The sequence below is a fragment of the Sus scrofa genome, chromosome 13 (assembly GCF_054392235.1).
Source record: "Sus scrofa isolate SSC_HxYL_T2T_F1_AM1 chromosome 13, Sscrofa_HxYL_maternal_Yorkshire_Landrace_v2.0, whole genome shotgun sequence".
Lineage (NCBI taxonomy): Eukaryota > Metazoa > Chordata > Mammalia > Artiodactyla > Suidae > Sus > Sus scrofa.
Genome location: NC_139395.1, coordinates 177,330,223 through 177,357,701, shown reverse-complemented (window position 1 = coordinate 177,357,701; position 27,479 = coordinate 177,330,223). Strand labels below are relative to the sequence as shown.

Below are 27,479 nucleotides of genomic sequence, written 5' to 3'. Positions count from 1 at the left end.
CATGCCTTGGCTATTGTAAATAGTGCTGCAGTGAACATAGGTGTGCATGTATCCTTTTTTTTTTTTGTCTTTTTTTCTTTTTCTAGGGCCACTATATGAGGCATATGGAGGTGCCCAGGCTAGGGGTCTAATTGGAGCTGTGGCCACAGGCCTACACCACAGCCATAGCAACACAGGATCCGAGCAGAGTATGCAACCTACACCACAACTCACAGAAATGCCAGATCCTTAACCTAATGAGCAAGTTCAGGGATTGAACCTACAACCACATGATTCCTGGTCAGATTTGTTAGCCACTGTGCCATGACAGGAAATCTGCAGGTATCTTTTCAAATTATAGTTTTGTCCAGCTATATGCCTGGCTGGATCATATGGGAGTTCTATATTTATTTTTCTGAGGAAATCCATATTGTTCTCCAAAGTGGTTGTACCAATTTACACTCCCACCAACAGTGCAGGAGAGTTCCCTTTCCTCCACACCCTCTCCAGCATTTGTTATTTGTAGACTTGCTAATGATGGCCATTCTGATTGATGTGAGGTGGTACCTCATCATAGTTTTGATTTGCATTTCTCTAATAATTAGTGATGATGAGCATCTTTTCATATGCCTATTTGCTATCTGTGTGTCTCCTTTGGAGAAATGTCTATTTAGGTTACAACTGGAATGCCCTGTGGATTTTCCCCTTCCAGCTTGATCCAGATGAGAACACAAACATTAAAGAAGTTCAGGTGTAGAAAATGCTTGAATGATAAGATGTAGCCTAGGACTCTTAATCATCAGTTGGAATAGAATAGTCTATCAATTTTGAAGATGTGATTTATACTTATTATGAAGGTGAAATTAACTTTGTTGTAATTGAGAGTTATCTGTAAGTTCAGTTAGTGTTACCATAAATAATATATACATATAATGCAAAAAAACTCCCTAACTACATACAGTTAATTATTGGGTCTATTTGCCAGTATAGGGAAATGGATATTAGGCTTAAGAATTTTAGTATTATTTTATGTGCAATGATAAACTATTATTATTATTATTTGCTTTTTAGGGCCTCACCCACAGCATATGGAGGTTCCTAAGCTATGGGTTCAAAAGAAGCTACAGCTGCTGGCCTATGCCACAGCTATAGCAACTCTGGGTCTGAGCTGCATATGTGACCAATACCACAGCTCCTGGCAATGCCAGATCCTTAACCCACTGAACAAGGCCAGGAACCCATGTCCTCATGGATAGTAGTCAGGTTCATTAACCACTGAGCCACAATGGGAACTCCACAATGATAAATTATTAAAGCTCACACATCAGGTTTCAGTTGGAAATTTCCCCAGGGCATCATGCAATGTTTAAATACACAGATTCCAAAAATAAGTAAATAAATATAATTTTAAAATAAATAAAAAAATAAAAATTTTAAATAGGGCAAGTGTGTGTTATGGCGTGATATTAAACTTGTATACATTTTGTAAAAATTGGTCTGGTGTCAGTGTGGAAAACAGATTGCATGACTGTGTTAGGAGATGTAGATGGTGTAATTAGGGGGTTACTTAATAAGCCAGGCAAGGGATGACTAAATCCTGAAGAATAGTAGTGACTGCACAAATAAAAAGAAATAGTTGGATTTAAGTCATCTTTAGTAGATGAACACTTGCTTTGTGACCTTATTCCGCAAAACAGAAAACCCTGGAAGAATACCAGTTTTGGGTGTTGAATATAGGAAGATCATAACTGCAGATTTGGATATGTTAATTTTAAGGTAATTTTGGATTTCCAAGTGGGCAAGTCAAGTAGGTAGTTGGATAGAAGTGGCATTAAAATTAATACGAGAAAGGGAAACAAGCTTATTCCAAACTCTGTTCAGTGATATTTTATAAATATGCCCCTACATGGAACCTTGAGGACCAACGTGTAGTTTTAATTGTTACAATGAGTTATGTAAGAATGATTTGATCATTAGCTTCCAATGCCCAGTAGAACAACTTTGACTTCATCCTACTGGGAATACTTTGGAAGCATCAAGGGACTTTCAAAACTTTTTAAAGAACGGATTTACAAATAGAAGAAAGAAAAGCTATTTCCTTGCAGTTTGTTATTTCCAAGGAAAACCAATGCATAAATAATCCTGCTTCATTTCTGTATATTTAATGATACTTTGAGAAAACCAGCACATTTTCATTTTCCATATTCTACAGGAACTGGGTGAGAATGCAGACATTTTCATAATTTTCATTATTATAGCTTTGTAATTTGTCTGTCTGATAACAAAATATTCAAATAATAAATTAAAATCCTAGGCAGACTTTTTCTTTTTCAAATCCACAGTCAAACTCTGGGCAGACAGACTTAAATGTTTGTCTGAACAGGCATATTTCAGTTAGAACTTTTACTGTGTAAATAATACATGTTTTGAGACATTTTAAAATAATAAACTTTGATTAATAGAATTAAAAGTAGAAAAATAGCCATAATACAAAAAATCAGTTTATTTTACAAAATGAAGTTTTCATAATTGACACATAGGCTATGCAGCTCAAATTTAACTTATTTGTACTGTTTCAAAATAGGGAATTCTGGCTTCTGATTTATTGTATACAATAAAAATTCTTTAATTTCATGGAATCATAAGAATATAGGCTAAAGTTACTGAAGGTAACTTCAAAAGATTCCTTGTCTTATGTATCACATAACTCTTGAGGAAAAAAAAATTCACAAAGGTTACTATCCATGTCTAAATTATACATTATTGGAACTATGAGCAGTAGTAGCAATAACTTGGTTACTTGAGGTTATAAAGAAAGTTGGACCAGTTTATGTAGGGTAAATAAATATTACTTAAGGTTCTTAATTTCCAATTAATATTTTTTGCCTGATTTGTAAATCTGAGGGCTCTCTGCAGGTATATATTTAAAAGTAAAAATTCTAAAACTCTTAAATTCTTCACTTATTTTAGTGAGAATAAGATAATATCTCATGATCCTACATCTGCTGATCATTGGCTCTCAGGAAAAGAGCATTTTTTCATATTTTAAAACTAGACAAACTCAGTTTTTCTCGTATATCCTTGAGGTAAAAATTTTTTGTATTCCATAACTATTGAGAAGTATGACTATAAATTCGTGAAAAAATTTTCACAAGTGGAAATAGTTAACAACCTGTATGCCTAAATGTATTTATTTTCCTTTTCAAGATAATCTAAAAGGGTCTATATTCACAAGAAAATTCTTTTTTTTTTGGAGTTCATTCATGTCATCACCAAATATTTTGTTCACAATGGTGACAAAGCAATAAATATGCAGGAATGAATTTAATAAAAATTTATTGAAATTATAAAAATAAATAAAAAATGTGTTAACTATTTAAATCCTTGTAGTATATGACTATAGGTACCTTTGGAATATGAAAAAAATACATCTACTTTCAATGGGTCAAAAGTTAACTCCCATTAATAATACTCAAAATAAATGCTAATTTCCCTAAAGGTCATTTTTTGCATTTAACTGATATTTATGCACAAAAATTAAACATGATTATATCCTAATTTTACATTTTAATTTTTAGTGCCAAAACATATCCTTAAAAAGGTGACAACAGGATTTCAGTGTTCTTGTTTTTCTCCATTACTAATATGTTGCAGACCATTCTTTCCCACAGTCTTTATGTATGTATATAGAGCTGCACACATATGAATGAGTTACAGTTTTATGTGATAGAGAATCATAATATATATATGCTGCTTTTCTCCCTTCCTCCTTCCTCCTCCTTCTTTCCTTCCTTCCTTCCTTCCTTCTTTCCTTCCTTCCTTCCTTTCTTCCCTCCTTCCTTCCTTCCTCCCTCCCTCCCTCCCTTCCTTCCTTCCTTTCTTCCCTCCTTCCTTTTTTCCTCCCTCTCTTTTTTCTCTCTTTCCTCTCTCCCTTTCTTTTTGGCTGTGTCCATGGCATGTGCAATTTCTGGGGTCAGGGTTGAACCTATGCCAGAGCAGTAACCAGAGCTTCAGCAGTGACAACACTGGACCCTTAACCTGCTATGCTGCCAGGAAACTCCATGTATGCTGCTTTTCTTATAGAACTGTCCTTTTGACTTTCACTTTCCTGCATTTCTCTCATTCCAATCTGTGCTCTAACTCGCTCCACAAAAACCAGTGCTATAAACTTAGTGTCTATTATTCATGTTTCTCCATGTATGTAAAATAGATTTAAAATTATGTCACTTGTTTGATTTGTTGTCACTTGTTGATATCAAAATTTTCATACTTCTTTGTATCTTACTTTTCTTATAACTGCACATTGTAGAAATTTCAAAATCAAAGTCAGGTATGCTTTTTGTGGCTGGCATATTTTATAGCATGCATACAGTACAATTTATTAACTATTTCACTGTTGATATATCTGGTCTCTGCTACCTTGAACAATAATGTATTGATTATCTTTGTATAGTGTTGCTTTTATTTCTAGAATATATAAAAGAGAATGGTAGGTGAAAGGATATATGTGTTTGAAATTAAATAGTCATATAAAATTGATTTTCAAAAGGGTGTTGCAATCCATATTTCCACAAGTAAAATATGAGAATGTCACTTTCCTCACTTCAGTCAGCAGTGAGTGTTTTCTTTCATTTTAATTTCTGCTCTTTTGATACATGAGAAAGGAGGTATTCATGTGTTTGTACATGTCTGTGCACATGTGCGCATCTATGACATAGAAATTTAGTATCTTCTATTTATTTGTTATTTGATTGATTCATCTGTAAACATGCTTATTCATATCCTCCACTCATTCTTCTTTTAGACCGCCTTTTTAAATCTATACTTAACAATTATTATTATATTACACATATAATTCTATGAGTTTCAAATGCATGGTAAAATAGATTTCCCAACCTATTATATGGATCTTGACTCTCTGTTACATATTTTGCTAGCATTCAAACTACATAGTAGCTATGTTTTTACACTGACCTTCTTCTCTTGGATAAAGAGTTCTTTGTTCCCTATGTCTCCTAAATTTCATAGATAATATCTATGGTGTGGGATAAGAGCCTAACCTTATTTATTTCCAGACTGAGAGAAAAAATGTCTTCACAATCCATTAAATCAATCACCCATTTCCTACTGAATTGAAATATCCTATCTGACTTTGGCCACATTTCCACTTTTTGGAATCTGATTCTGGCCTTTCTATATCATTGCACGGATCTTCTTCCCTTTACTTATGCCACAAACTTAATGTTTTGATTATTCTGTTTCTATAATATAGTTCAACATCAATTAAGTTATTCCTGGCTCATCGTAATATTTATATTTTTCCTGGGAAATCTTGGAAATTATTTTCTTCCATATGAATTTTAACATGAGCATGTACATTTTAAAAAATGTATCTAACCCATGTTAGATTTAAAAGAATTTGCATTAAATTTACCAGTAACTTTAGGTGAGTACCATTTTAAAACTTTTTGTTATGGGTAATATTGAATGCATATAAAAGAGAAATAAAGGTAAAAATTTTTAACTACTAATTAAATGAAAAGAACCTCTTATGAATATGTTAGATACATAAAAATCACTGGTTTATGATACTTTTATGAATATTTGCTCATTTATTCTTTCATTGTAGTGATTAGCCAGTTGGGTATGGAAGAAGAAAATAAGACACTGGTGACTGAGTTTGTCCTCATAGGACTTACAGATCTTCTGGGGTGGCAGATCCCCCTGTTCCTGGTGTTCTTGGTCATCTACCTCACCACCATGGTGGGCAACCTTGGACTGATTTTTCTTATCTGGAAGGACCCCCATCTTCACACCCCCATGTACTTATTCCTGGGCAGTTTAGCCTTTGCAGATGCTTGTTCTTCATCCTCTGTGACTCCCAAGATGCTTATAAATTTTTTATCAAACAGTCATTTGATACCTCTCTCTGACTGTATGGCCCAGTTTTATTTTTTTGGTTTCAGTGCCACCACAGAATGTTTCCTCCTGGTGGTGATGGCCTATGACCGCTATGTAGCCATATGCAACCCCTTGCTTTATCCAGTGGTGATATCTACTAGACTCTGCATTCAGTTTATAGGTGTTTCATATTTCACTGGTTTTCTACATTCAGCAATTCACATAGGATTTTTATTTAGATTAAGTTTCTGCAGGTCCAACATAATACATCATTTCTACTGTGAAATTTTACAAGTCTTCAAAATTTCTTGCACTGATCCTACAGTTAATATACTTTTGGTTTTCATCTTTTCAGCCTTTATACAAGTCTTCACATTTATAGCCATAATAGTCTCTTATACTGGTGTCCTTTTTGTCATCCTGAAAAATAAGTCTGAAAAGGGCAGGAGCAAAGCCTTTACCACGTGCAGTGCCCACCTGCTCTCTGTTTCCTTGTTCTATGGAACTCTCTTCTTCATGTATGTGCGTCCTGCGTCTGGTCCCTCTGAAGGTCATGGCAAAATATATTCTTTGTTTTACACAATAATAATTCCTTTACTAAATCCTTTTATTTATAGCCTGAGGAACAAAGAGGTTATAGGTGCCTTGAGAAGAAAATTGAATAAATAAATAGTTGCTAGACAGTTTTCAAACTGTTTCTTCTTTACTGTTAGTTGAAAAAAATCTCATGTCCCAAATATTAGCTTGACTCAGGCATTTATTTAGTGGTCTACTGGTCAGGTTGGCCAATGAGCTCTGTGTGAAGGACCCCAGCTTCCTATTATGTTTACTTGGATATGGAGGAAAGTTTGGTAAACTTACCTATAACTAGCTCATTTATAAATATCGTGCTCCATTTTTATCTAAGCATTTAGCTTTTGCCGATTAGCTGCTCTCCTGGGAACTTTAAAAACTCTAGATAGCAATTGAGAATTTTACTGAGAAATAGCTGTAAGTGAGGCTGGCATATAGGGTTATTCACTTGTTTCCTGAGTGAGCCCAGCTCACTGCTCCAGACCTGCCAGATAATAAGGCTTCACTGTTCTCTGCCTCACACAGCAATTCCAGTAGACTAGTAAAAATAAAAGTCTGCTTCTTGACCAAATATATTCCTGAAAGAAATATTATTCAGTGGTGAAAGTTAGGAAAAGGTAAAAAAATTCTAAAAATTTGGTGGATCTCAAGAAGAAAAATGGAAGCTGGCATGAGCTAAAGAGTGGAGCAAAAAAATCAACCCCAGCTCAAATTTATAACTCCATGAACTATTTTAATCATGGCTCTTGCATGTGGCATGATATTCAATAACAGAAATTTAGAGATATTTTAGTTCAATAAAAAGCAATTTCAGAGATCATCCTTGATTGCATTACTAGTCTATCACTTTTAGCAGGAGCTGACTGGGAATGAAAGCAGGAGCAATATCAGTCTTTGCAACTCATTTTGCAAACTAAGACTGGTCAACATTTTAATTTCTTTGTTAAGAAAAATTTTTTTTCTATAATTTACTATTAGTCCTTTAAAAGTAAACCTTACATGTTTTTAAAGATCACTTATGTATGTGTAACTAATGTACTTGGCACAGCATATTTTACTTGAAGTATTTGCAAAGCTAACCACGGTAGTGTCCCCTTATCTGTGGGGAATATGTTCAAGACCCCCAGGGGATGCCTGAAATTGCTGATAGCATTGAACCCTGTTTTCCGTTACTGTTTTCCACCCACAACTTTAATGTGCTTTCCATCTATACCAAGTACTTATCACACACTGTGGCTGTAACTTTTGCAGTTTGAGGTGCAACAACAAAACTAGCACACAATTCTTTTTCTTTTTAAAATATATTAAAAAATATTTATTTACTTATTTGTTTTTTAGGATCCTATCCATGGCATATGGAAATTCCCAAACTAGGGCTCAAATTGGAGCTACAGCTGCTGGCCTACACTACAGCCACAGCAACATGAGATCTGAGTCTTGTCTGCAACCTACACCACAGTTCACAGCAATGCTGGATCCTGACCCACTAATCAAGGCCAGGGATCAAATCTGCATCCTCATGGATATTAGTAGGATAAGTTTACCCTGTACCACAACAGGAACTCCAATTTTTTTTTCTTTCTTCACAATTTCACTGGTGGAATATTTATTCTTATCATAGATCTTACCAACCTCAGGATATGATTTTTTTCTTTCCTATTGAGAACTTTCATCTTTTCTCATAAAGGAAACACTATGGTTTTTCTTTGGAAAATCCAACTTGCCAGCATTACTACCCTTGTGCTTTGAGGCCATTATTAAGTAAAATGAAGGTGACTTGAACATAAACTCTGTGATACTGCAACAGTCAATCTGACAACCCAGATAACTACTAAGTGACCAAGGGCAGGTAAAATATATAGCATGTATGCCAGACAAAGGGACGGTTTACATCCCAGGCAGAATGGAGTGGGATGGCATGAAATTTCATCACAGTACTCAAAATGGTGTACAATTTAAAACTTATGAATTGATTATTTCTGGAATTTTCCATTTAATATTTTTGGACCATTGTTGACCTTGGGTAACAGAAACTGGAAAGCAAAATCATGGATAAGGGGGAACTACTGTATGTGTTATGAAGTCTTGTAATATTTTTGCAGTTGCACAAGTAATACATGATTTTCTCAGGATTATCTTCAACAATATCCCAGCTATTGTACATATTACTTTGAAAATAAAGGGTTAAGTTGAACTTTAGTATTTTCCTCCAGTTTGAGGGCCTCTTGAGGAATTGACATTTGTATAATTTTTCAAGGTCAACTCCAGGACCTTGGGATAAATTAGATTCTATCTGGAGTTGGTATGAACTGATTATGTTCTGAAATGTTCAAAAGTATATTGTATGTCAAATATCTCAAGGCTATTTATAGTACATCCCATATTCTATGGAATGCAAGTGCACCAAAAAGTGAATGTGAGGTATATATCTTTCTAAGTGTTGAATGACAAGGAAATTATTTAAGCTGAGAGAACTGACACCTTCCCTGCACCTTCCCCGTGTTGAGTAATCTGTACTTAGATCAGTCTGCATTCAGTGAATGAGACTTTGGAAACTGTATCTGGATATGCAAGGCCTCTGTCATGTTGCTGCTATATACTCTGCTGCTTTACTTGTTTGATATTTTTTGCATAAAGCTAAGTCAATTTGGGTAATAAACCTGGTTAAATAAACACTGGGAATGCCTACTGCATCTTGTGAATTTGGTTCTCATTCTATATTTGAATTCTCCTAGAGTGGTCTTATTACATGGCCCTTGTGGTGAAGGATGGGTAGGGAGGATCTTCTGAGATTTTGGTACTAGGATAGCTAAAAACTAATCTTTGGTTTGAGGTAGTGGAAGTTTTTTGAGGCAACTTATGGGGGACAAATCTTATCAATGGAATTTAGATGATATAACAAAATTTATATGACTTAGCAAAATGGGCTAATAAACAATGGTAAATAGAGAGAATAGCTAGAAACATTGCCCGTTTGTCATTAACAGGCATTGGCAAAGTGGAAATTACATCAGAAGAACACAAAGAAATAGACCAAGAGTGATGAGACAAATTTTTAAAATAGAAGATGGTAATGACAGCAAAAGAAATGAATCAGTGAGGGTCCTATACAAAATTTGGTGGTGAATTATTATGGGATGGGAGCTGGAAAATGCCTGATAGCTTGGTTAACTGCCTCGCTAAAAATACCTTAATAAATTTGTTCTCTTTACTCCTTTTTGGGATCTGTCAAAGGATATTGGGAAAATAAAGTGAGTGAGCAATGTTTGGGGATACTCTATTTCTTAGGGTAAAAGAAATAAAAGAGAATTGAGATATACTTGTGAAATTGCAGCAGGAAAATCCAAAGATGTATGATTAAGTTAAATGGGTTTGTGTTGGTGAACAGTTTCCTGGGATTACCAGAAACTGAAATATAATACATGGTGGTATGAACTAGAGACAGAGAGGGTAACATTAGAGGGCCAAAGACAAAACTTTGAAGATAATGTGATGCTGTGCTAGCAGGTTCCAAGGATATATTAAATTACAATTATGAACATGTAAAAAAGTCTAAGACTAGCCTGTGGAAATGTCACTTCTATTTGGATATTTTATTGGATTTGATATGTTGCGGGAATGGAGGACTTTGCCATTGCTTACTATCATTTGTCAGCTATTAGTCAAGATGACCTCCACTCATTTCTACTTTGACGTACAAATGAGAAGCTCTAGAATTGTGCAAACTCTCCTCTGTAGTGAATATTAAGGAATACCAAATCCTTGGAGGACAACAATAAATTTCTTCCTTGACTTAAGAGATGGTAGAAACGGGATATTTATTCAAATGGACTTCATACGCATGACCACTAAGTACCAAAGAAAATAGTTCTACTGATAACTTTCTCTGTGCAAGTTATGATGAAAGCAGTTTAAGAAGTATAGTGAGGAGTTCCCATCATGGCTCAGTGGTTAATGAACTTGACTAGCATCCATGAGGACATGGGTTTGGTCCCTGGCCTCACTCATTGGGTTAAGGATCTGGTGTTGCCATAAGCAGTGGTGTAGGTCACAGATATGGCTTAGATCCTGCATTGCTATGGCAGTGCCTTGGCCAGTGGCTACAGCTCTGATTTGACCCCTAGCCTAGGAACCTCCATATACCATGGGTACATCCCTAAAAAGACAAAAAAAGGCCAAAAAAAAAGCAGTACAACTGAAGTAAAGGTGTCTTGTATACTACTATAGACTTGGCCAAGGATTTATGTTTTTATTCCAATTTCAGAAGAAAAGTCAAACAATTTTTTTTAATTTTGCAAAGTCTTCAACACATGTTTGAATAGTTAATCACTTCTGTGTAATCATATACCTCAGTTAGAGAAGATACAGATTTGATCCCTAGAAGAGGGAAATCCATAGTTTATTACGTTGAAAATATTGTGGTAATTTATCTTTCAGAGGAGGAAGACACCTAAGAGGAATTGAAAACTGTAGTATTTATGACTAATTCAAAATGGCTAGTTTTTTATTCATCTAAAATATAGGGCCTTGCCTAATCCATAAAATTGGGGGGAATATCTTGAATTGGGACAACAGTATACGTTCTACAAATAGTATGGAATAAATTACTATCTTTGAAGACTATCTAGGTAAAGAAAGAGCTATTTTCCTGTTGGTGAGTGTATTTATTGCACTTGAGCATTTTATTAAGCCCTATACTGTGTTACTCAAATTAGCAATGGGATCCTGCTGTATAGCACTGGGAACTCTTATCTAGTCACTTATGATGGAACATGTAATGTGAGAAAAAATAATGTATACATGTATGTGTAACTGGGTCACCAGACTGTACAGTACAAAAAAAATGCATATAAATAAATGAAAATAAAAAAGAAATCTGAATTTTTTGTTGTTGTTTTTTTTTTTTGCCTTTTCTTGGGCCGCTCCCACAGCATATGGAGATTCCCAGGCTAGGGGTCCAATTGGAGCTGAGGCCACCAGCCTATTCCAGAGCCACAGCAACACGAATCAAAGCTGTGTCTGCAACCTACACCACAGCTCATGGCAGTGCCAGATGGTTAACCCACTGAGCAAGCCCAGGGATCAAACCCGCAACCTCATGGTTCCTAGTCGGATTCGTTAACCACTGCACCATAATGGGAACTCCAGAAATCTGAATTTTAATGGAGTTGAGAAAAAAATTAGAGATATAAGTTGAACTCAGTCTTTTTGGAAGCTTACCATTCTAAGTCATAAATTATTTTAAATATATCTGCTATGTAGTTGTAGGAAGATTGGAGTCCCTGGCAAATACCAACATTATCAGACAGTGGCATTCTTAAGGGGTTTTAGGATTTAAATTACTTGGTGTGCAGCAAGAAAGAACACTTTGGAAAACAAAATGCAGGTCTGTTATTGGGATCTGGTGGAAGTAGTTCCCTCCAGGGAAAGATAGCAGATAATTTAAAAATCTGAGATAACCACTGCATATGAACAAGGCCAGAGGAATGGTCCCCAAAATGAGGTAACACACAGAGCTCATTGACTAAACGGGACGCATATACACAGGAGTATCCACTAGTGGTTGCTCTGGAGGAAGTATTACTTACTTTTGTATTCATGACCAAGTTATAACTCTGTTACTGAGATTAAATATTGGACACCCCAAGGAGATACCAGTCCTAGCTCCTTACGGTAAATGGTCTGGACTTTATATGAGTGTTCACCTGATAAAGAAAAGCAAGCTACCTGGTTCATTTACAGATGATCCAGAAATGAGACAAGATGCATTTTGGACATCTGTAGCCCTTTACCTTGCAGACCAAGGATAACATATTAGCTGAAGAAGGCAAGAGCAAATAGACCCAATGGGCATGATAAGGCTAGTGTACAGGACACTTAGTAGTTGTATCTGGCAGCTTGAAAAGAGCCTTTAATTTTTATTTATTTTTAAATTAAAGTATAGTTGATTTACAATGTTATAACAATTTCTGCTGCAAAACAAAGTGACCCAGTCGCTCTCTTTATCTCACACACACACATAATCATTTTTTTTCCCTCGTATCATCTTCCATCATGTTCTTTCCTAAGAGATCGGATATAGTTCCCTGTGCCACACAGTAGGACCTCACTGAAATGAATGTTGACTTTAAAAATTATTTGTTGAACTTTGGGATTCACTTACCCTGTGACTGAGGCCACAGAAGGTTCAATCAGTGGGTATGTGTAAAATTTGTCCCATAGGCTCTATGTCATTGGGCTAAATGCACATTTCACTGTAGCTCATGTAATAAATTGGACTAAGAAACTTAACACCGTATGGATATTATCATATTACTCATAACCCAGAAATCAGCAGTTTAATTAAGAACTTGAATGGATAATTTAAACACTTGATAATAAAAATCAGATGTAATAATGGCATAGAGGATTTTCTGGCTTGATTAGATAAATATCTTTATTTGAATATAGTTAATAAAGTGGGAAACACCTTTGTCAGTTTTCTCAGATACAGAGATGGGAGATCTTCTTATACTTAAAAAATTTACTTGAGATCTACCTCCTTTTTTGAGATATAACTAACATATAATATTAGTTTTAGGGGTACACAATAATGATTTAAGTGTGTATTGAGAATTGGTTACCACAATAATTTTACTTAACATCCATCACCACACACAGTTACAAGTTTTTTTTTCTTGCGATGACAGCTTTTAAGATCTACTCTCTTAGCAACTTTCAAATATACAATACAGTATTGTTAACTGTAGTTACAAAGGTGTGCATTACCTCCCCAGGACTTATTCATTCTATAACTGGAAATTTGTACATTTTGACCACTTTCATTTATTTTGCTCAACCCAAAAACCTCACCTCTGGCAATCACAATCTGTTCTCCCTTTCTATGAGCTTATTTTTGTTTTTGTTTGGTTCTTTTTTTAATTTTCTTAAATTCCATATATAAGTGAGCTCGTACTTCTCTTTCTCTGACTTATTTCACTTAGCATAATACCATCATGGTCCATCCATGTTGTCACAAATGGCATTATTTCTTTCTGTTTATGGCTGAATACTATTCCACTGTACATATATATCACAATATATCTATAAGGACATTGTGGTATATATGCACTTATTATTTCCATATCTTGGCTACTGTAAATAGTGCTGTAATAAACATAGAGGTACAGCTATTTCTTTGGGATAGTGGTTTCATTTGGATAAATACTTAGAAGTGGAACTGCTGAATTATATGGTAGTTCTATTTTTGATTTTTCTGAGAAACTTCCATACTATTTTCCATAGAGGCTGCACCAATTTATACTGCCAGGTCCTCACCAACACTTATTATTTATTGGGGCTTTTTTGGTAATAGTCATTCTAAAAGGTGTGAGGTGACATTTCATCATGGTTTTGATTTTCATTTTCCTGATGATTAGTGATGTTGAACACTTTTTATGTACCTGCTAGCCATTTGTGTCTTCTTTGGAAAAATGTCTTTTCAGGTTCTTTGCCCCTTTTAAAATCAGATTTGTTTTTTGCTATTGAGTTGTATGAGTTCCTTTTATATTTTGGATATTAATCTCTTACCAGATATATAATTTACAAATATCTTTTTCCATTTGGTATGTTGCTTTTTCATTTTCTTGTTGGTTTCCTTTTCTATGCAGAAGATAATCAGTTTGATATAGTATCACTTGTTCATTTTTGCTTTTATTGCTTATGCTTTTATTGTCAAATCCAAAAAGCATTTGCTAAGATTGATGTCAAAGAGCTTAACTCCAATGTTTTATTCTAGAAATTTCATGGTTTCAGATCTTACATTCAAGTCCTTAGTCTATTTTGAGCTAATTTTTGTGTATAGTATAAGATAGTGGTCCAATTTCACTCATTTGTGTGTGACTGTTCAGCTATCCTAACACTATTCACTGTAGAGATTGTATATTCTGTATTGTATATTTTTGGTTCATTTGGCATAATTTGATATGTATTCTTATACTTTTTAACATGACAGTTTAAATACCATTTGATGGATAAAAATAGATGTACTAAAACTAACAATCACCAGGACTTATACATCCTTTCCTCTCATTATCCACTATTACTTGAGATTTTCATAGATATTCAATACAAGCATTCACCTAACTGTAAATTTAATTTTCCAAAGATAAATATACTTTTCCCTCTGGTCATTCCATTTCCACATATATTGCATGAACTAAGAGTTTAAGGACAATTTCCTAAGTATATTTTATGCAGAGGGTTAATACCTAGATAATTCTCAATTTAGTTCTGTGAATCAACAAATTCTTTATTTCAGCATCAAGTGCAGAAATGAGATTAAAATAATGCTTAATGAACCACATGTAAGTTACCATTATTGATCCATAATTAATATTTCATTCCAGTTAATATTTTTTGTTGAATTCCCATATAATTTTTTTATGGTCACTACATATTATTATTATTATTATTATTATTTTATCTGAGAAACATGTGGCTAGCCTAAGATCAGAGAAATCTTGTCCTGAGTTTTATTCTAGAAGTTTTATAGTACTAGTTTTAACATTTAGCTCTAAGAGTTATTCAATTTTACTTTTTGTGTATGAGATGTTAAGAGTTGAGGTTCATTTTTCTTCATATAGATATCCAGTTATTCCAGCCTATTTTTTGAAAAGACTATGTCTTCAGCCATTGAATTACACTGATAGTCTTTGAAAATTTTCAGCAGACCATATATATATGTCAGAGTTCTCCAAAGAGCCAACATATTTATTTAAAGAAATTGGCTCACATGATTGTGTGGACTGGCAAGTCTGAAATCTAGGTTGAAAGGCTGGTAGGCTGGAAACAGGCTGTAGTATGGAAATAGACTATTTCCATACTACAGTCTTGAGGTAGAATTCCCTCTTCTTGGGGAATCCTCTGTCTTTATTATCAAGTGTTTCAAATGATTGTATAAGGCTTGTGTACATTATTGAGAGTAATCTCCTTCATGTAAAGTCAGCTAATTATATGTATTGATTACAGGTACAAAAATACTTTCACAGCAACATCTAAACTAGCATTTAATAAAATATTAAAGAGTTCACTGAATATTTTTTGGGTCACAGCAGTTCTGTCTGCCTATTTCCTGCTGTTTGAAAAAAACAGTTTCCTATGTTTCATATATTTTGTTCCAGGTTCTAGCTGTATACTTGAAAATATATAGAAATGTTATGGGACTAGCACTTTTAGAAATTACTTTTTAACTGAGGAAAATAGAAATACAAGATACTACTTTTTGTCATTTCATATCGCTCATTAATCTTCTAGTACTTCTTTTTTTGGCTACCTGATAGAGTCTACATTCCTTAGCTTTGTGTGGAGATCCATAAAGTAACCAAACAAATATTCTGTATTCCTGCATTAAATATGTAATTTACCTTCTTCTATGACTTTTCTCCTGTCACTCCTTTATCCTCAAATGGAAAGCCTTCTACATCTTTCTTAATTTCTAAATTGTGTCCATTAGAATCCTAAGAAGTTTGATCATCCCAAGTTTGATCATCCCAAGTTTGATCATCCCAAGTTTGATCATCCCAAAAGCTGTTAGTTTACTTTGGGCCTTAATTTTTATTACTTATGCCAGCCAATTTATTAGTTCATTCAATCATTCACACATTGCTTTTCAAGAAAGCTTATTAAACATCTCATAGATAAACTTAATCATGATTATTCTTTTCAAGGAATTCACAATCTAAAGAAGGAAATAGATTTGTCAACATGTTGACTGTGATAGAGAATGAAAGTGCTATCAAAGAAGTACACTCAAAAATACAATATATATCACCTCACACTGGTCAGAAGGGCCAGGATAAAGAAGTCTACAAATAAAAATATGCTGGAGAGAGCGTGAAGGGAAAGGACCTCCTACACTGTTGGTGAGAATATAAATTGGTGAAGCCACTTTGGAAAACAGTACGGAGGTTCCTTAAGAAAGAGTTGCCATATGATCCAGCAATCACACTCCTATTCATATATCTGGAAAAGATAAAAGCTCTAATTCAAAAAGGTATTGTACTACAATGTTCATAGCAGCACTACATATAATAGCCACGACATAGAAGCAATCTAAGTGTCCCTCAACAAACACATGGATAGAGAAGGTGTAGGTATGTATAATGGAATATTACTTATCATAAAAATGAAATAATGCCATTTTCAGCAATAGAGTTGGACATAGAGATTATCATACTAAATGAAGTAAGCCAGATGGAGAAAGACAAATATTATACAACTTACACGTGAAATCTAAAAAGTAGTAAATTTGAACTTAGTTACAAAACAAACAGAATCACAGATATAGGAGATAAACTTAGGGTTACCAAAGGTGGAGTGGAGGGAGAAGGAGAAATTGGGGCTATAGGATTAACAGATTCAAATTACCATATATAAAATAAACAGCAAGGATTTACTGTATAGCACATGGAACGATATTCAATATTTTATAATAAATTAGAGTGAAAAATAATAAAAAAATAATGACAGTATAAATGAATCTTTCCACAGAGAGAAACTCATGGACTTGGAGAAGAGCCTTGTGGTTGCCAAGAGGGAGTGGGATGGACTGGGAGTCTGGGGTTAACCGATGCAAACTATTGCTTTTGGAGTGGAAGAGCAATGATATGCTGCTGTATAGCACAGGGAATTATATCCAGTCACTTGTGATGGAAGGACAATGTGAGAAAAAGAACATATATACAAATATAAATATAAGTGTATACACACACACACACACACACACATATATATGACTGGGTCACTTTGCTCTATGGTAGAAATTGACAAAACACTATAAATCAACTATAAGGGAAAAATAAAAATCATAGAATAAAAAATCATATGTAACTGAAAAAAAGACTATAACTAAATAAACAAATCACTTTACTGTACACCTGAAACTAACACAATATTGTGAATCAACTATAGTGCAGTAAAAAGGGATAAAGAAAGAAAAAGGAAGTTAGTACAAGGTGTTGAGGCAGAAATATGAAACATTGCTCAGCAGTATGATAATGATGGAAGAGAATCAAAGACAACTTTCAAGAAGAGATTTCACTGATGCAAGATTAGATTCCTGACAGAATCAGTGGGAGTCACAAGGCACTCATTCCAGGATAAGGGAGTATAATACATAAAGATTATGCTCTAAGTTATTAGGTGATAGGGGAATGGGGTGTAAGCAGGGATTGGATGATGCAAAACCATTTATTTCATGCTAATGGGTTGGACTTTATTATAGATAAATGGGTACCTATGAAAGGTAATGAGCAAGATAAAAAAATACATTTCGAAGGTTCAATTTTGGTGGAAGCATAAAAGCAGATTAAAAATAGGGAAAGACTAGAGACAGAAAGAAAAATAAGGTTATAATTATAAACCATTGCAAATTCCTTTTTCTGAATTTCTATAAATATTTCTCCACTGAATATGTCTGGATATATGTTGCCATTGAAAAAATGTGATGCCAACTTGTTTTCCTTTCCTTGATCTAGATGTCCAGAGAGTATTTTATTTTGAAATTTGATACTTTTATTTTGGCCATGCCCACAACACTCAGAAGTTCCCAGGTCAGGGATCAAACCCACACCACAGCAGTGACAATGCAAGATCTTCAACTGCTAGGCCACCAGGGAACTCCAAATGTAATAATTTTAATATAATATGTCTCAAGTTGATTATTTCCATTATTTTACAAAGTACACAATGGACTTATATAGATTAACGTATATTTATTCTGAAACATTTTCTCAGATTATAATTTTCATAATTTTATACTGACTTATTTTTTCTTCAGGGATTTATTATATATATGTTGGATTTTACTTGCACATCAGCTATATCAATTATTTTTCTCTGATTATTTTTAAGTCTTTTTACTTTAGCTTTCCTCATGCTGTTCTCATGACTTTTCTTAATGATTGTATTATTTCTTTATGCATAAAAAGTGATCAACATTTAGTGACCTATCAACAATCAAGTTGTTAACTCTCACAATTCTGAGGTTTGGCCAGGCTCAAATGGACAATTATTTTGCTCTGTGTAATGTCAGCTGGTCTACAGGCATCTGTAGACACAATTGGTCTAGATTTTCCAGTGCAACTCATTCACAAATCTGGTCCATTAGTGAAGATGACTGAAACACAGGGCTCAGCTGAGATACTAGAAATTTTGGAAACTCTTCTTCCTTATATGGTTCCAGGTCCTTCATCTATGATCTCTGTGGACTCCAAAGTGGAATCAAATTCTTTTATTTTTGGATTTTTAGGGATGCACCCATGACATGTGGCAGTTCCCAGGCTAGGGGTGGAATCAGAGCTACAGCTTCCGATCTATGCTATAGCTATAGCAGCTTGGGCTCTGAGCCACATCTTCTATCTGCACCACAGCTCAGGGCAATGTCAAATCCTTAACCCACTGAGTGAGGCCAAGTATTGAACTCACATCCTCATGGATCCTAGTCAGGTTTGCTAACCACTGAGCCATGAAAGGAACTCAAAAAACAGTTATTATTTTTAAAGCTAAGTAATTTGAGTAATCTGATGGAGTAATTTAGCTGAGAAAGTGAAAGATAATTCTTTTGATACTCCATGGTCTTTGCTCTTACCTACCAAGAGTCAGGCTGGATCTCACTATTTCCCTCACTCAAGATTGAACTTCCTATTTGGGGGACTGATTTTATCTGTGTTCTGCTACTCTGAGGCCTCAGTTCTCTTTCTCTCTCTCCTTTTCTGTAGAGTTTCCATCTTCCCTTTAATCTGGTGCAGTCTCCAGAGTGAAGGGGTGTAATTTACTTCAAACCTATAAATTAAAGTTCATAGCATTCTTGGCTTCCTAGTTATACTGAAGGTGTGTTTTATGAATGTTTTTGTTCTCATTGTTCATCTGTAGTTTTTTTTTTTCTTTGAGAATTTGTGGAGAGATGTGGATTTTTCCAGTTTACATTCTTTATAGAAACAATATGGATAAAAAGGATTAAATTAATTTTTACGGGCCAACAGTAATTACTTTTGTGTGACAAAATGTACAAATAAATAAATATCAACTGAATGTATTACATATGTTTTTCAAAAATTATCTGGATGAAGCAGTTTCATACAGAAATAAATCAGATCCATCTTAAAGTCTCAGCTTGGAAACCACTATATTCTTCTGAAAGATAATGATGGTTGGGACATTTTGATCTTCACAGATCTCCATACTTTAATATGTATTCTTTATATCAATTTAAGGACCATCTTGCATGCTTGATTATCTGAACAGAAATGATGTTAAGACCTGAGTTTGTTATTTCTCACATCTGTGTCAACTATGATATTCCATTCACAAGAGCCATAGCCAGGCCATAATACATTTACTTTATCCTTCACAGAACTTTTATCAATGGAAGCTGGTTTAACAGGATGTTGAAATCCTATTGCTATTTTGAGGGAATTCTGTACACTTGACGACTATTTCTGAACATAACTTTAAATCCCCATTATTATACTTATGCAGTGTCATGTTAAATACTTCAGGGACTGTTAACCAGGGAGCAGAGAACAAAATCGATATGGTGATTATATGCTTAGTGGAGAATGTAATGGCAGATAAACAGAACTTGGTGTCTGTATGACATTAAAGTCCAAGCTAAGGCCAAAGAAGTCAAGTATGTTATTCTTCTCTATAAACATAAAAGTTGAATTTTCAAACAATATAATACTGGGATCCTGCCGCAAGATTGATCCATATCATCTGTAAGTTCTATAAATGTTTATTCACTCTTAACAGCCCATAGGAGTATCAATAGCTGGCCAGCATTTTTGCGTTGGTCACCTGTTTGCAACCACAGAGGACTGATCACTGTGAGAGAATAAACAGCTACCAGTCCTATTTAGGACAACCTAAAGAGGGTGTTAGACAGAGGTAGGGAGGCCAGATGGAATGCTTGAAAATTTGCAAATGTAAATACCTCTTTTGGACAAATTAGCTACCACCAGATTTCCCAGTTACCTGTTTAGTTGTTAGTATTATATGTAGTCTTATTTTTGTTAATATATTCTTGAACTATTGAAAACTGTAAATTATAATATTTCCAATAAGGAGAATCAAGGTAAATTGGGGGTAAAGAAAATAAAAACTTTTTGCCTCATAGTTTAGTGGGCTATAAAGGTGTAATTGTAAGCCTGTTTTTAAATGGCACAGAGGATCTTGGAGCAAGTCTTTTGGGATAGTTAGCTCTCCTCTTAAGAGATGGATTTAGATACATATGCAAGGTAAGTAATTAAGTGAGAAGAAACTGTCCCAGGGAAAAACCTTTTGGTAGCTGACTGAGGATATGCTGGCCCAATGGAGGCTTCCTTTCAATGTAAGCTCTTTTAGGACTTTTAGAAAGCAGGATGAAGCCAGCTATGATGACTGAAATACAGCCCATTCATTTTAAACCCTATCTTACACCAGACTTGAGAGTGATCATCTTTGCTCTGCTAGAGAAAAGAGAAAGCTAACAAGGTGCCATGAGAGTGGTAATTACTTGAGATAATGAGAAACTGCCAGGGGAAATTAGCAAAAGTTTGGTTTGACAACAGCAAATTTGATAACATTTTCACTGAGTAACTTTTCAATACTATATGAGGAGCAATGGGCATTAATAGTAGATATTTCCACCAGTTCCAGAAACATCTCCTCTAACTGAGTGCTGGGCTGATAATAAGAGGCTGTAAATTAAATTTCAAATTATAGAGAGTGTCCATTAGTTCAACCCTTATTAATCCTGACTCAGATCAGGTCCTTGTCAGCTGGGGATTCTCATTTGCTTCTCCATTTCTGAGTTCCATCAAAGTCAGGATCTCTGGCTCTTTACATTTCAATAGTATGTATTGGTGGCAGTAGTTAACTGATTCCCAAAATATACTTGGAAACAGCTCGTTCTAAATCTCTAATATTATATAGTATTGAACTCTTATTATTGACTTCAGAAAACTTTCTCTAATGTTTCGAAAATGAACCTCTTCATGGAACCACAAAAGATCCCAAACGACCAAATAAATCTTGCTAAAAAAGTAAGATTCACACTCCCTGATTCCAGACTATACTACATAGCTACAGTAATCAAAAGAGCATTGTGTTGGCACAAAAAAGACTCATAGATCAACAGAAAATAGTAGAGATCCCATAAATAAACCCATGCACTTATGGTCAATAATTCTGTGACAAAGAAGGCAAGAATATACAATGGAGAGAAGACAGTTTCTTCATTAACTGGTGCTGGGAAAACTGGACAGCTATGTGTAAAACAATAAAAGTATAACATTTTCTCACAGCCATATACAAAAATAAACTGAAAATTAATTAAAAGTCCACATGTAAGACCAGAAACCATAAAACTCTAGAAGAATACACAGGCACAACATTCTTTGACATAAATTGTAGCAATATTGTTCTTTTGGATCTATCTCCTAATGTAAAGGAAATAAAACAAAAACCAAACAAAAGGGACCTAGTTAAACTTAAAAACTTTTGCACAGTGAAGGAAACCCACTGAAAAAATGAAAAGACACCACTGAATGGCAGAAAATGTTTGCAATTGATATAACTGATAAGGGGTTAATATAAAAATATATAAACAGCTCATACAACTCAATATCAAAAAAACAGAAAACCTAGTGAAAAAATGGGCAGAAGATTGGAATAAACTTTTTTCCAAGGGAGATACACAGATGGCTAACAGGCACATGAAATGACGTTCAAATTGCTAATCACGAGAGAAATGCAAATCAAAAGCACAATCGCCTCACACCTCTCAGAAGGGCTATCATTAAAAGTTCTACAAGTGGAGGTCCCTGGTGGCCTAGTGTGTTAAGGATCTGGCATTATCACTGCTATGGCACAGGTTCGATCCCTGGCCTGGAAACTTCTGCATGCCATGGGTGTGGGCAAAAAAAATCCCACAAAATTTCTACAAGTAATGAATGTTAGAGAGGATGTGGAGGAAAGAAACCCTACCACATTGTTGGTGGAAATGGAAATTGGTGCTACCACTATGGAAAACATTATAGAGATCCCTTGAAAAAATTGCAAATGGAACAACCAAAGCTGAAGAAAGTTAAAATGCTATTTAAAAAAGCTATGTGTACTCCAATATTCATGGCAGTGTTATTTACAATAGCCAAGATGCGGAAGCAACCCAAGTATTCATCACACACACATATACATACACACACACAGGAAAATTACTCAGCTATAAAAAGAATAAAATTTTGCCATTTGCCACAACATGGATGGACCTATAGTATATTATGCTTAGTGAAATGAGTTAGACAGAGAAAAACAAGTACTGTATGCCATCACTTATATGTGAAATACAAAAAAAAAAAAATGAAAAAAGTTGAAAGAATATAACAAAACAGAAAAATTATCATAGATACAGCAAACATACTGGTCATTGTCAGTGGAAATACTAATGGTGGGAGGGTCAACATGGGGGATTAAGAGGTCCAAACTACTATATATAAATTAGATAAACTACAAGAATGTATTGTACAACACAGAACATAGCAAATATAAGAACTTTATAGAGTATAATCTACAAAACCATTGAATTACTCTGTTGTATGCCATAAACCCATAATACTATAAATCAACTATACTTCAATTGAGATAAAATTATGATAAATGAAGAAAATCATAAAAGGTAATTAAGAAGGTTAATGTGACAAATTCTATAAAAATGCATATTTCTCTCCATTTATCTCCCAGCTAATTTAAGAGATATAACATTATATTAAACAATCACTTATAACAATGGTTTTGTAAGGTATGTAGATGTAAAAGTTTTACTTATCTTACTAGTGTTAAATGAGTATCTGTCTGAAGTAGATTATGATAAGATGCATATTAAAAGTCCTGGAGCGAGTACTAAGAAAATAACTCAAGATATATCTTCTTTAATTAACTAATTTATTTGTATAGAATAATTCTCTTTACAACTGTGCTTCTGCTTTTGCCGTCTTTCTCCTGCCCCTTAGTGATAGCCTTCTTTCTTTGTTTATTAAATTGAAAGTTTAGAAATAGCAGTAATAAACATAATCTACACTTATTTTGAAGTCACTGATGAAAATCAGTGTGCCAGAAATCACTGCCTCATTGTCTACATTTCTTCAGGAAACCAATCATTTTCTGATTTCCCAATGTTTTGCAGGAACTAGGTGAGAGTGCAGTGATTTCTACATTTTCCATCACTTAGAGTTTGCGATTTGGTCTTTAGATAACACAACATCTATGTAATATACCTATGTGAGAAATTAAAATTACAGAGAAGCACTGAGATTTTTCTCAACCAGTCATCAAAAACTGGACAGGTGGGAGAGGATGGCTTATTGCAAAGGAGATATTTTTACAAAATTTCATAAATAATCAACTTTAACAGAAGAATGACGTAGGTGGAAAAAATTAAAGTAACCACAATAAGAATGATTCAACAGCATTAACTTTTATTTTAGAATGTAGAGGGTTTAGAATTGAGACACAGCTACAGCTTTTATATTCCTTATTTGTAATTTTGCTGAATGAAGATAACCTGAGCCTTTAATTTTGGTGGCTGTCTATAATGGGGACCACTTTGGGCATGTGTTTAGTAATTTAAATATATTAAAACTTTTTTTTATGTAGTTTAGTGAGGATGGAGAATAGCAACTCATTGTTCTCCCACCTTGTTAAACAAATCTAGTTCTTTTAATGCATTTTCATTCACTGTGTCTGTGTATTATGTGTCAAGAGGTATGGCTATACAATTATGAAATGGATTTTTAAAATAAGTTATTTTTAATTATTATTATTCTTGTGGTAAGTTATTTTTGTTTCTCTTTCAAGGAACATAGGAAGTTATATATTCTCTCCAACATATATGGAAAATTCAATTCTGTGTTTTGATTTCTGCTCCTCCCCACCTTTTTCTGCTGCCCACGGCATATGGAGTTCCCAGGCAAGGGATCCACCCTTGGATAACTCATCAAGTTAAAATAGACTTATTTTATGTCTGAAAAAATAGTCCACAGTAATACTGAACCATGGTTTACTCAATCATTCTATAGCTGTGAGTATTCTTTCTGTTTCTAGGCTTTGAGCTCATGAACAACATCTTATAAATAGCCTTGTATTTTATTCTTTTTCAGAAAATAATGTTTTTTAATGCTTAAAACAAAGTGTTTTTTTTTTTTTTTTTTGTCTTTTTGCCATTTCTTGGGCCGCTCCCGTGGCATATGCAGGTTCCCAGGCTAGGGGTGGAATCGGAGCTGTAGCCACTGGCCTACACCAGAGCCACAGCAACGCAGGATCTGAGCCGCATCTGTGACCTACACCACAGCTCACAGCAACGCCAGATCGTTAACCCACTGAGCAAGGGCAGGGATCGAACCCGCAACCTCATGGTTCCTAGTCAGATTCGTTAACCACTGCACCCCAACGGGAACTCTCAAATGTGTTTTTTTCTTAATTGAAGTATATCTAATTTATAATATCACGTTGGTTTCAGGTGTAGAGCAAAGTGATTCAGTTATTCATATGTATATATGTGTAAATATTATTTTTCAGATTCTTTTCCATTATGTATCACTGCAAGATACTGAGTATAGTTCTCTGTGCTATACAGTAGGTCCTTGTTCTTTATCTATTTTATATATAGCAGCATTTGCAGCAATATGAGGGACCTAGAGATTCTCATATTAGGTGAAGTCATGTGATATCACCTCTTTGTGGAATCTAAAAAAAATGATAATATGAAATTATTTACAAAAGAGAAATAGACTTACAGACATAGAAAACAAACTTACAGTTGCCAAAAGGGAAAGCAGGGGTGGGTGAGATAAATTAGGAGTTTGGGATTGACATATACACACTATTACATGTACTTTATTCTTGTACATGAGTTATATTATTTATAGAATGTATATTCAGGAATAAGACTGGTTGATCCAAGTTTACATAAATTTCTAATTTTGTCAGGTAAGGTCAGATTTGAAAGACTGTTAAAATTTATATTCACCAGTTATATTAGAAAATGCTTCCTTTCTTACTTTCCTGTCATCAGTGGATAATATTTCTCATTTTGCATTTTTGCTTATTTGATAAGTAAAAATAATGCACCAATTTAAAGAAAATCACTAATTATTAAGGAGGATGATAATTGTTTCATATATTTATTGGTCACATTGACTTGCTCTTTCATAAACACGTCTGTTCATATTTTCTCATCCTTCGTTTCACGGGGTCATTTAATTTGTTCTCATCTATATTGCAAGAGGTTTCTTTTGTGCGTGTGTTATCCTTACTAACCCTAAATATGCAAAATGTGTCACAGATTCTTTTCCCACATATTATTGCTTTTCCTCTTTGCTTATGGATTTTTTCTTGCGTGGTTATGCCTATTGAATCATTAGTTTATTTATTTCCCACATGCAATGGTTTTGCACTTGCATCTCTTTTTTTTCTGCAATAGTTTCCATATAGGTTTAGTATAAACTCTCATATTTGCACTTAGTTTTGTTTTTTATTTTTTTCCCAATTTTAGGGTCAGATACATAAACACAGAATTTTTAAACAGACTCACCATAGGATGAAAATTAAACTTTGAAAACTATCAACTAAATGGAAAGCGACAGTAGGATACAATTTAATTTGCAAATACAATGCCACAACTTTGTGTAATCTTTAGTGATTGTCTTTGTCACATATTTTCACATTACAGGGATCAAGTGTGGGTATGTCAGAAGGAAACAAGACTTTGGTGACTGAGTTTGTTCTTATAGAGCTTACTGAGCAACCATGGCTGCAGGTCCTCCTCTTCATTGTGTTCTGTCCAGCTACCTCATCACCATGGTGGGCAGTCTTGGACTGATGGTTTTTATTTGGAAAGATGCCCACATTGACCCACCTATGTATATGTTCCTTGGTGGTTTAGCCTTTGCAGATGCTTGCACTTCAACCTCTGTAACACCTAGGATACTGGTCAATTTCTTAGACAAGGCTGCAATGATATCCCTAGCTGGGTGCATCACCCAATTTTACTTTTTTGCTTCCATTGCAACTACAGAATGTTTCCTCCTGGTAGTGATGGCCTATGACTGTTATGTAGCCATACGTAACCCCTTGCTTTATCCAGTGGTGATGGCCAACAGAATCTGCAGTTACTTAATAAGTATTGCATATGCAATTGGCTTTCTGCATCCCCTGAGTCATGCAAGTTTATTATTAAAATTGACTTTCTGTAGATCTAGCATAATACATTATTTCTACTGTGAAATTTTGTAACTGTTCAAAATTTCATGTGACTCATCCATTAATGCACTATGATACTTATTTTTGCAGCTTTTATACAAATATCCATTTTAATGACCATCATAATCTCTTATACTTGTGGGCTCTTTGACATTCTGAAGACAAAGTCTGAGAAGGGCAGAAGCAAAGCCTTCTCCACGTGCAGTGCCCATCTGCTCTCTGTCTCATTTTATTACAGCACTCTCATTTTCATGTGTGTGCACCCTGCATTGGGCCTAGCTGAAGATCAGGACAAAAATGTATTCCCTATTTTACATGATTATAATTCCCCTGCTAAACCCATTTATTTACAGCTTAAGAAATAAAGAGGTTATAGGTACCTTGAGAAGAGTTGCAAAGAAGTAAACACCTCTCAAGGGAAATTTCAAATTCTTCCTCCTTTCACTCTTTGCATAAACAGGTCCCCAAGTCTTGCACATTGGCCACAGTTCTCCCCTTTCATCAGAGCAACAGAGGTCATGGTCACCAAGCACTGGCTGAAGGAACCCAGCTTCAAGCAATGTTTACTTGGATGTGGAAATTACTATTGCAGTTGTAGTTACTACTTCAGTTGAAATGACTCACATCATTCACAGTTAATTAGAAATATTGTAATTCCTTTTTATCTGAACTTTAGGCTTTGAAAATTTGCTCTCTGCAGGGAACTCCTCCTCCTAATTTTATTAATTTTTTTAAATAACTGACAGTAACTG

The 27,479-nt window shown here is 34.5% G+C and overlaps 1 protein-coding gene and 1 pseudogene across 1 annotated transcript; both read left to right on the top strand.

Annotated features, from left to right (window-relative positions):
• Positions 1-5,625: 5,625 nt before the first annotated feature.
• Positions 5,626-6,549, top strand: LOC100514252 (olfactory receptor 5AC1-like). The gene has a single exon (XM_003132723.3). It carries the CDS (start codon positions 5,626-5,628, stop codon positions 6,547-6,549), a length of 924 nt encoding a protein of 307 aa, XP_003132771.3.
• A 19,663-nt stretch (positions 6,550-26,212) lies between these two features.
• Positions 26,213-27,132, top strand: LOC100514602 (olfactory receptor 5AC2-like; annotated as a pseudogene).
• Positions 27,133-27,479: the final 347 nt, after the last annotated feature.